At 31.2% G+C, this 12,019-nt stretch overlaps 1 protein-coding gene across 4 annotated transcripts in view; it reads right to left on the bottom strand.

The window, feature by feature from the left end:
* Window positions 1-12,019, bottom strand: part of LOC126841723 (E3 ubiquitin-protein ligase goliath) — a 60,358-nt gene that overhangs the window by 28,700 nt on the left and 19,639 nt on the right. For all 4 annotated transcript variants that reach the window (XR_007686241.1, XR_007686242.1, XM_050578331.1 and 1 more), the window contains exon 2: window positions 7,319-7,454. Coding sequence is in view for 2 of the 4 variants with exons in the window: in XM_050578331.1 (XP_050434288.1) it covers window positions 7,319-7,454 (136 nt within the window). In the remaining 2 variants the exon portion in view is untranslated. The remainder of the gene's footprint in view (window positions 1-7,318; window positions 7,455-12,019) is intronic.

The following is a 12,019-nucleotide window of genomic DNA, read 5'->3' as shown; positions in this document are numbered from 1 at the left end:
GTACGGTTAAGATCAATTATTAACACGCTCCCGTTTTCCTATTGACTAACAAAGGATTTTAAAAATGTTTTCATTCATTAATTTTTAATTTTTGTTTCCTACTACACACTGCTGTACGTCGACTCTCTAGAATGGGCACAATACAACGAATTCACAATACGCTTAACCCTAAAAACCTTACAGCTGTCAATAATAACTCACGCCACTGCACTATAATTATTTTTTCTTAAGCTCCAAAAAAAAAAAAACCTTGAAAACCGCATAACACACTAACAACCAGGCAAACGGTTAAATCATTTAACAAATTAGTAATACCGGTAGTGCATCTTGGCCAGAAAAAAGTCTCATGTCAAGTATTGCAATTTATATTTTAAAACTAATGACGCGCTTGGGTTTTTTTTTTAGAACGATAGAAGTACACAATAATGTACAATAAACATTTTAGCTCTTTTGTACCAAAAAATCAAAAATGCCATTTAACACCCAAGGTCTGGATTTCAATCATAAGCTATACAACGCCAGTCTCTATATTATTAGCGTGTTGTTCGTAAAATATGTTTGTTTTAAAATTGGTGTTCTGGGAATTTATTCCTAAGGGATTAATTAAATATAAATTTAGTTTTAAGAAGTTAGTCGGTTAATGTCAACCTATTATGTTATGATCGTTAGTGAGTTCGATAAAACTGCAATATCACGCTTTTAAATGCGATAAAATCGATTATACGAGAAGTGAAGAAAGAGAAATTTTTTAATAATTGTCTATAGCAACTGACTAAGACGTATCATTTTTATTTTATATTTCCAAGGTTACTAAAAGTTCATTTTATTATTACTATTATTTATATAAAAAATTAAAAAAAAATTAAACTAGTGTACAGTACCTAAAAACTACTCGTAAAGTAATTTATCATAAAACAATAACTAGTGTAGTAATTTTTTTTTACCTTAAAAATATATAAAATTTAACTAATAAAAAAAAGACAATATACAAATAGTTAACACTTATGACACATTATTATGTCGTATGTACAACTAATAAAATGCAACTTTTTTTAAATTAACGCTCATATATGTATTATTATTATAAATATATGTATATAATTACATATTACGTTTTATTATGTATACATAAAAACAAATAACAGACCAGGAAGAAAACACAGATGTTGATAGCGATAGGTTAATTTACCCGTACTAATAACTCAATGTCGAATGAAGACTAGAGGAGAAGTGGAAATTAGTATTATTAATTGCACGTGTACGCGTCAATTCTTTTTTGAAACCAATTAAGGAAATACAGTGGTGCAAGGTGAGAGCAGATGCGCATTGCACACACACTATGACTGACCAGATGATGATATAACGTAGCGACGATGACAAATGACAATGTTATAATATCATGATAATAACAAAATATTTTTATAATCCATTTAACAATATCAAGTTGGGCGATGCACTGGCGTTAAAGTGATTCCAAGGTCCTCGTGCGGTACCGGAATCAGATTATCAAACGGATACACATATTATTTCAGTTCAAACTAACGAAAAACGTGAACGACCACAGTAACAATTACATTTTCAAGGTGATCAGTTCATCAGAATATTACCTCGGAGATTTTAGGAATCTCAAACGCTAACACCGACAACATTGAGAGTTTCTCCATTGTAGCCGGGCGCTATGGCACACAATTTCCGGACAACCCGGAAAAGAAATTACTATTATCGACTACAGTTATTATTATAGTACACCATATTTGTGTACAACACTTTTGTTTGTATTCCTGGAATAAAATAAAAGAAGTTGTCGAGTCGACATTACCAGAAATGAATCACGGACACAAACAAAATTTTAGTAGATTTAAAAAAAAATTATAATTTTTTTTTCTTCCAGAAGAAAAAAAAACACATTTCATTTGACTGCCAGCTAATTAATGTGTAATGTTGGTTTTTAAATTGCTATTTTGTCATTGTGTATGTGTATCCTACATAATAGTATTCACTACGAGTGACGTGTACTCAAGAAAAACTCCGACGTTGATATAAAAAAACAAAACCGTGGTGGTAACCGGTAAAGCGGTAAGATGACACAGTACGTCATTGGTTTCTCCATTATGGAATAATAGCAAATACATAATACTTCGAAACATATCAATAGTCTATAATCTGTAGTCTACCCTTCTACATAATAATGAATAATTCAAAAATGGACAAAATGTTAGATATGAACTTGAATTATCTTACCGCGGGAACGACGTGTGTAGTGATATAATCGTCCTTTAAATTGCATATTAAACAATAAAATGTAGAGGCAATAATAGTTTAAATATTCGATCAATCTAACGTCATGGTTGTTCCGTAAGTCCTCTAACGAGTATCTATTTACAATAACGGGATAACTACCTATAGTCATCTCAGCGTAGATGTTGATAATTTTAGTACACATTCCAATAAATTTAATATATTTATTTCCTTACCCGGTAAAGCTTTAATACCTACGTCAAAATCAAACATTGGTTTATCTTTTTTTTTAACAGATACAGGAATGTAGAAAGTTATAACAAATGTGATTGCTTCAAATAACTATTATCGCCACACAATGAACGCATGACGGGCACTGGCAATATACACTTAAGCTGTTGCCTCTGAACAACATACTCTGATACAACTTCCAGACTATAGACTATTGGTTTTGTTAGCGCGTTTATGTGTTCTCGTCTATATAATATGAACGTCGCTGATTACGCTGAGCCTGTATGAACACAATGATAGTGAAATTTTAATGTAATTACCAACAGTGGCCTACTAATACAAAACGAAAATGAGTTTAAAGACATTATTAACCTTTCAGGAAAACTAACAATAGGATTTGTAAAAGCTTATTACTAGACGTCTGTTTTGATTTTTGGCTATATGATATAAAAAGTAAACGAGACAGGTCTTAATGCCTTAATCCTGGGGTCTACCGCCAAGAGGATTTTATCGTTTAAAGCATTTAATATACAACTATTAATTTGTTAACCTTAAAACAACTTTTCCAATTCATTTGAAAATGAAAACTAAATATTGAATGATCATAGTTATAATTTACCTATTTATTTTTACTGCATGCAACGTTAGGTCTTAATGTAGTAACCCGAAACAATTATTATTAATTAGTAAATAAGCTGCTACATTAGTGTTGTACGATATCTAATCTAGCCAGTAGTCACTATAAGATCATTTGTTTCGTTAAGTTAATGTATAATATAGCATATCAATAATGAGAATAAATACAAATGTGCAAACGATTATTTATGTTCTATAATCTATATTAATTACAAAAATAAATGATAACAATATAATTTTATTGATTTAGTGATTATAATTATTATTTAAAAGTAACTAAAATATTTGATCATATACAAATTTATAAGCAAAAAATATATATTATGTCTACGGTACAATTTTCGACAAGTGTTATGGAGTTTTTATTAATACCTAATATAATTTTATTATCAATGTAAATTTATTGTTTAAAAACTATTAAACTGAGATGTTGAAGTAATACTGTTTATTTATAACATTTTACAACCAAGTATAAAAATATGTCTTGCTACAAGTTGTATGACGTGTTATTTTTAATTTATGTATGGCAACTTCCACTAATTTTTTGTTGGCTTTCTTTCTCTCTCGTTTCTCTTTACTGTTAATATAATCATTAAGGTAAACATGATGTCATAACTACTTAAGTAAAAAAAAAAACGTTAAGAGGTGTGTTAATAGAGTATTTTCACTGTTTACGGTGTCTGCATGGATTTTTTTTGAAAATTAAATTCAAGTATTGTGTTAGTTACAGCATCAAAGCCAGGAGGGTTTTTAGGTTTTACCCCCCCCCCCCATCCCATCAGCTTTTTACATTTCTCTGCTGATGGTTTGATTGTTAATATTTTTACCAAGGCGTGTTTATTGTCTTGAACAGAACTAATGACGGTTTTAAATTATTATGCTGCATTGATCGCCTAGGATACCACAAAATAGTAATTAACACACAGCCAATTACTTTTAGGTGGGCCATCCTACGACGTACGGATAGTTTCGGATATCCGGCAACATCGTATCCGAACTCGGATTTGGATATCCGTATCCGAATTACCGGATATCAAATACCGGATATCCGCAAACCGATATTAGTCCCACCTTACACCTCCACTCCAGTAAGCTACTTCCTAGATATATCTATTGACCCATATTGGTTTATCTTTTAGTCGTTGAACACCGCTTAAAAACCACATTCAACATTGACTAGTATGACGTTTTTAGATAACTGTAATTTGTAAATGTAAAAATGTAAGAGCTATGCCTGCTTAGTTCGTGCGAACAAATTGAACATAATAATACAATCTGCCGGGGAGATTGAAGTCATCGGGGTTCGTCATAATAACGTTAATAACTACTATAGGAAGAAACACATTGAACAGGACATTGAACTGTGGATGTGCGCGGGTAGGCCTCGTCGACTTCGGTAATAACATCATAATTTAACAGTACTCACGTTCAAAATAATATACAATATTTTTGAATACTCAGTTTAGCCGTAGTAACTCGTAGTAAATTGATAGATACAATACTTTAAAGTATCAAGCCGTTCGCACAAATATTTTGATTGGAAAATTAACAACAGCATTTGTTGTAGGTAAAGTTCATGTACGTGTTAACTAAAAAAGAAAATAGAAGAAACTAAAAGTATTTATCTTGTATAGCAAAATGATAAAGCTATTTATATATAAGGTGTATTGAACTGCCATAAGTTAATTAGTGTCTATTAATAATTATTTTCATCATACAACGTATTGCGTTTTAAACGTAAAGTAATGGAAATCAGATGGATAATACATTAATTAAAAGTGAGTGTATTTAAAGTAGCATTATTATACCTTATATAAGTAGTTACCAATAAAAAAAACCTTAAACAACAGCAACAACGCAGATGTGTACAAATTTGAATCACTACTTATTAAAATTAGTTTAAATATCTAAGTGTGGTCATGACATCCACAGTCCATTTAGTTACAGCCTACAGGTATTTTTTGGTTCGATGTAATAAACGTTAATTAACAATAATGACTTGCCTTCTTACATGACCCTCACTGAATAGTCTTCAAATAATAACTCGGTAGAAACATGTGATGAGAAAATGTGTACTTTGGTGTAGTTAATCATGCACGGAGCCCTAGGCTCCTTTTTTTTTTAGATGTAATCCATTAACACTAGTCGTTACTCACAGAAATCGATGCCTTGCTTGAAGAGGTAATCGAATTTTTCAAAAAGAAACAAAACCCTAAAAACGATAATAGCATTTTCCTGTTGAATTTCAATTTATACGGTTTGCATACAGCAAATCCAATATTGATCGACGAAAGAAAATTGTTATTTCTATCTTTAAATTCTAAGAAATATTGACAATAGCATAGAATAATATATATTACATAGTTTGGACCTAAGTTGTTTTCTATATCTGTATTCTGTATGTGTTATATATAAATTTATACATACATTGCCACTTCGTATTAACCATTAACATATTACATAAGTGCTATCGACCACATTACAAAATGTTTTATAACGTATTTTAGTAACTAAAAATTATCGACGTTTATCAGTTTTCTTTTATAACATTTACTCAAGCTGATCGATTGGTAATATTTAATATATCTTTAATTCAATTTCGGTGTAACGTTAAACGGTCGAAGTTGTAACCCCACTCAAATCGTTGTTCACGTCAGTATAATATTACATAACGGAATATAAAACAATAAGAAACAATAACAATTGCGTTTCGGTACAACAACTTGATAATATCAAATTACGATTGTTTAACTTCAGCTATATACAGGAAAACACATCATTTCGAAGAAAGAAAAACAAGTTCACGACGGTTAACAAGCCGCCAGGTCTTCTTAGCTCTATCATGCCTTATATATTATAATACACATTCGGATTTTGATAGTATAAGTTATAAGGTAAAGAAAAACGTAATGATGTCTCGTACACGATGCACGCAGTTAGGCAAACAACGTTCGGTAACGTAGGTAATATAACAATAATAATGACTTTAGAGTTATCTGACCTGATAAAAACTGAGTACCTAATGTTCAATTTATAATTGGTTTTCGAGTATGCCCCACAGGTCAGCAACATTTTTTTTTTACTGTTGCGATAACGAACCTTGGATATACATATTCACGAGTATTCTGTTAAAGTGATAGCACATGCACAACAATGAAAACACACGAATTCGAGTAATAGAAAAAAAGGCAGCACAGTGGGTCCGGGTAAAGTTGGGGTGGCGAAGATATAAAAAAAAGTCACATTTTTCAGGAATTTTTGATAGTGATAAAAAGATGATAGAAGTATTGAATATTGACACAAATGTACATAAGTACATTTACTAGACGTTTTTTTTTTCTATTTCGAATCGTATGGGGTAATCTTTAAAATGTTTGGTCCGATGAAGTATAGTTTTATTACGATTTCTCATCTATATGCTTACTTACATGAAGAAATCGGTTAAGCTAAACAATAATGTTCATATGAAAAGACTAAACTCAAAACTCACGTGATTCAACAAATGAGAAAATTAGTTTCCAACTCTGTATTTTAGGATTTTTGACGGCGAATCCAAATATTTTTTAAGTTTGTTTTAAAACACACCAGTACGGGCTAGACGGAGATTTAAAAGTCGTGGTTAGTATGAAAACAACTTATTGGGATTCGCATTATTTTTGGGGTATTCTGAAAAATATGATTTTTTGATTATGTGAGTTTTGATATTAGTCTACTTGTATTAAAATATTATACAATATCAAACAAAGAAGTACACACTACTAGTTACTAAAGTAACCACTCACCAACCTTTACACCCATTTAAACGTCGAAACTACATGCTTGCTACAAAATTAATGAAATGCTTGATTTTTTGTTATTTTTAATGATAAATTTTAACTTAGTACCTTAAAATATATTGCAAATAAACATAGACTAATTTAATTCTAGAAAATGGTGTACTGCCGCGATTAACGAGTTGTCGACCGCAAAACCGGTCAAATCAATAAACAGTTCATGCGTCACTATGCAGTACATAAATATGCATACACGGTGCATACGCAATTATTTTTTTCATACATTTTTTTATTAATAATCCCAAATTATACCCGTGCACATAATTGTGACATTAGAGAGTGTATTTTTTAATAACCTACAAAATATTCATATCGGTCAAAAATCACAAATTTTGTGTCAACCGTCGCCGTTGTATTGATCGTTAATTTGTTGAACTCACCTATTTATGTTGGCGTAAGGTCTGTTGCAGTGGCTGGCTATGGTGATTTTGACTACCACCCGCCTGGTCTTGTCTTCCAACATCCTAGCCATGTCTTCGCCCTTCCACTTGTACGTGAAAACCGCGCTTACGTTTCCTGAGACACAAGTAAAATAATATACAAAAATTATTATTATCAGACGATTGCATGATAAAAAACCAGGGTCGTGCGTATCGACAAACACGAAATAGCGGTTGGGTAAAGGGCCGGGGAATGGAAACAACGCGTAAACGGAGTGAGGCGGCCCGGACGATGCTTATAATATATAATTTTATGTTTTTAATATAAATATAATAAAGCGTGTATTATATAGATGATATAATTACAATAATATTTTATACCATACAACTGTTTTCGCGGACCGCTGTAATCGTTAAAAAATGTTGACAGGCGGAGATGCCTATTTATAATAATAATAATAATAATAATAATAATGTGTATAATAAAATCAACTAGACTATTATGTGGGTCACGGCTAATATATTTATCGCGTAAACGGATTTAGTAAAGATACATAAATATATTGGACTCTAGATCACGGTTAACTTGTATATTTTATTATTTGTGTTTGTATAAAATATAAATGCGCTTTGATACATTGTTTACAGCGTCGATTGTTTATCATCTTCGCGTTCAATTAGGTCTAGGCTTTCACTGACCGTGTGTACACGTGTCTGGTCACCAGATACTAGATTTTTCTTTTATCATCTACTCCGTAACCTTAAAACGTTTTTGCCAATAAACGAAAATAAATCATTAGACACTACTAATTTATAATCACGCGTGAACAACGTTCTAAAAACACGATATCTGCGAACTGCGCACAACGGCGTTTACGACCGTTAAAATTAGAAGCAAAGTTTAAGGACAAGATAAAAAAAAATACCAATTACGCTTTTTAACAATTTTACGTTGTATTCGTCCAACGTCTGAATTAATCTTGTTAAATAATTAAAAACCCAATCAAAATGTGGAATAATAATTTGGATAATCTTTATTATTTTGTTATTCCAATTTGTAAATAATTATGATGTTACAGCGTCTGTAGCTGTGTTGCGTGTCTGAAAACAGTTTACCATCATTCGTTATGTAACAAAAATAAAATTCACCGCAAAATTTTGTTTCAAAAAGCTTTTCTACATCAGTTGATGACCAAAAACATTATTAGCTATAGGTCCAGGCGTCCACCACATCGGGCTTTGTATAGTCAACTCCAATAGGGTATAAATTATGCGTTGTGTCACGACTTGTTTAAATGGAACATACATGAAAATAGAACAAAGCCTAAAACTCTATTTTGAAAATATTCAACTACTATTATAATTGTTTTTTTTTATTTAACTCTAATAAATAAAAAAAAATGTATTTCCTTCACCCTTTTATAGCTGAAATTTTTTAATTTTGTCGTATTCGTTTGAGACACTTGAAACCAATATTTTCTTTGCGTAATGGCTTTCAGTGCAACCGAAATTTGACTCTGAAAACTGATTAGAGAATAAAATACAGATACTATACTCTGCGCCATGAGAGAAGTAACCCGTTTCGCGTATCACGACTGACGGCCGCGACTGTCCTGAGGCCCCATTTCCCCCACTTTGTGCCATTCGGTGTCGCGCTGAGGCGTGCATACAGCGCGAAACAGACGATATACAGAGTGATTGTATATAGAGTATATTATTTATTATACTTTATAAATATAAATATTTATATTTATAAATTAATATAATTTATTATATTATTATTTTATTTATTATAATAATATAATATGTTATTATTATAACATATTTTTACAACCAGGTCAAGTGAGGTCAGAGGTTTTTGTGTACAGGCAAAGAAATGACGCATCCCAAACCTTCGTGTATAACTTAATTATATAAATTAAAACTAAAGAATATTTAAATTAAATATAAATTTAATATTTATTATATAATATATAATATATTATTTATTATTATATTATTATTATAATAATAATATAATAATGTAATAATTCAACAGTAAACGCAAGCGCGTGGTTCAAAGACGTAAGACGTGAGTCTTATGACTTGTGACACGCTGTATCGAGTTTACGTTATAATACACCCTATATATGCAGCGCCGCCGCCGCCGCCGACCGTGGGTGTGGCCTATCGGTGGCGATGCGCGGAATCGGACGCGTTTCGGTCGAGCAACGGGTTACTTCTCTCATGGCGCAGAGTATATTAAAAATCAATAAGTACATTTTTGACGAGAAATTAAATTGTGCGTGTTTTGGTGTTGATATCACTGTTCTTACATTAAAACTGAAAGAGTTATCTTCAAAATTCTGCGAAAAAGTCTTGCCATTGTGATGGCACTAGGGACTGAAAGGGTTAAAGAATATAATTTGTTTTTATTTCAACTATTTCTCTGCAAAATTGCATCACATTAGATGTCAATTGTATGAAGTTTCTTTTTTTTTTATCAATAAAGAGTGAAATAGATTTGTGTGAAGGTACAAGTATGTTAAGGTATTGTCATTGGATAGGTATAATACATTTTTATATAATATACATATATTAGGTATCCTACAATATTATTTAGAAGTAATAAATTATAATTTAGTAACATATACACTATACAGTCATAGATTAAATATACATACATAGTCCATGGCCATATGAAAAACGGCAACGTTATGTTATAACGAAATCGACGCAATATAATAGATAGCGTTAAAAATTGGGTTGTTAAACAAATATATCGCACTGTCAGAATAATAAGGCCGCAACTCCAAATTTATGATTTTCTTGTTTTTGGTGTCTATCAATTCGTATTTTTTTTTTTCTCTTTTTTTTTGAAGTGGCGCCATCTACCTCCTGATATTAATAAAAATTATATTCGCCAAAAACCCTTATTGCATTGAACGTCTATGTTTAGATTCCTAAGTACAATTTTGCCGTAAAAAGAAATATGGCTCATGTTCTAAAACAAGTTCTTTGAGTCAGAACAATATATTATAATTATGTATGAGCCCTCGAAAATACTTTTTGGTCAGTGGACAAATTATCATTTTGTTCTAAGTTTTAGTATTGGTTTCCTGAACATTTGCTTTTTTTGAGTTATGGCCTTATTGTTCTGACAGTTCGATATGGCCGTAGTCCATGTATATTTAATCTATCATAAAACTAGTGTATAACCCAAAACATTGATAATGAATAATTAAGAATGATTCTTCACAAGTAGGAGAACATTCAGTATACTAACAAATATAGTTTGATTTGCGAAGTACTTGAAATTTGAAAAATAATTGTTAATTGTGTTATTAAAGTTAATATAAGAGAAAAATTCGCGTCACATGTTCACGAACCGTTCCTTTGCCAATAGCGTGGGTATAAATTGATTTAAGAACTTCAATGAAATGTCCAAAATGTATTGAATTTAAACGCTCGCGCGACAAAAACAACAAAGTGTGTAGTTATAAGTTGTTGTTTTTAAGTCATTTATAATATCCTATAAAAATTCCTATCAAGAATTCAAAAAAATTGCACTAAAGTACACTGTTGACTGAATTGGTTAGCGTTTTGTTTTTAACATCAAATACCTAAATTTTTACACGATGGTTTTGACGTTCGGTTTTGTTTATATCGATCTTCTAAATTCTCGATATCGGACATTCTCCATATGCTTGCATAGCTAATGTGTTTAATGCTGTTGAAATGTCTACGTTTGTTTATGTTATATTATGTTATTGGCGTTTTTTAAATAATTCTTGTTATTTTTCTGCTTTGGGGGCCATTACAGCTTTTTTTTTTTTTATTATTCAACCAGTTATCAGCTTTTCTACACTATTAGTCAATGATCAATTGACTAATAATTGACAAAAACATGATTATCATTTTATTTAGGTCCATTATTACATCAGGCTTTAGACAAGCAATTCCGATAGGGTACAAATCACGCAAGCCTTCGTGCATAACTCGCAGCATAATGTTGTGACTTGCGTCGTTACTTAACGCAACACGCATCACATAAAACAAAATATGATTATCAACTTCGGTCAGCGCCTAATAATTGAGGTAAAAAAAAAAATCACCAGTGACAGACTAGGCGTTACAATAATAATAAGCTACGCTGTAATAGAAAATCCACAATCACTTTTGATGAAATCGCACATTTTCACGACAAATCGGCCTCGTGAACCCGTCGCTGCTGTGTGTATAGGAGGGTTTAGTGACCGGGAGTGCAACAGATTTTTTATAAAAAATATAGAATTTTACAATAATGATAGTGGTGACCGTGTCCGCGCACCGACATATTATTTAACCTCAGTTAACCGTATAGCCACTCTGTTACATAAAGAATTTCAAAGTCGTTGTTCACTCAACAATGACCAATGCACGTGACAAATTTGCACGGAAATCATGAAAAACTACTATAATAACGAATATATATATATATATATACTTAGATATGTCCTAATAAATATTTGTTTAAAGAAATGGGGCGGAAATCAGCGACACGGAACCGTTTATAAAACGAACAATAATTATAAAGAGTAGAATATAATAAAAACATAAAATGAACCCGTTCTAATTATATTTTTGTATTGGTAATATAAGGAAAATGAGTATATAAAATTATATTAAACGTATAAGTTAAAATTAAAATCGTTCCTCTTTTTTCCTTACCTGGCTGAATCT

This window comes from Adelges cooleyi, unplaced genomic scaffold, assembly GCF_023614345.1.
Source record: "Adelges cooleyi isolate 19-005CV unplaced genomic scaffold, UGA_ACOO_1.1 ACOO_flye_CR_arks_rails_tigmint_CR_PRNA_41, whole genome shotgun sequence".
In the NCBI taxonomy this organism is placed as follows: domain Eukaryota; kingdom Metazoa; phylum Arthropoda; class Insecta; order Hemiptera; family Adelgidae; genus Adelges; species Adelges cooleyi.
This window is presented reverse-complemented; position numbering and strand designations above follow the sequence as displayed.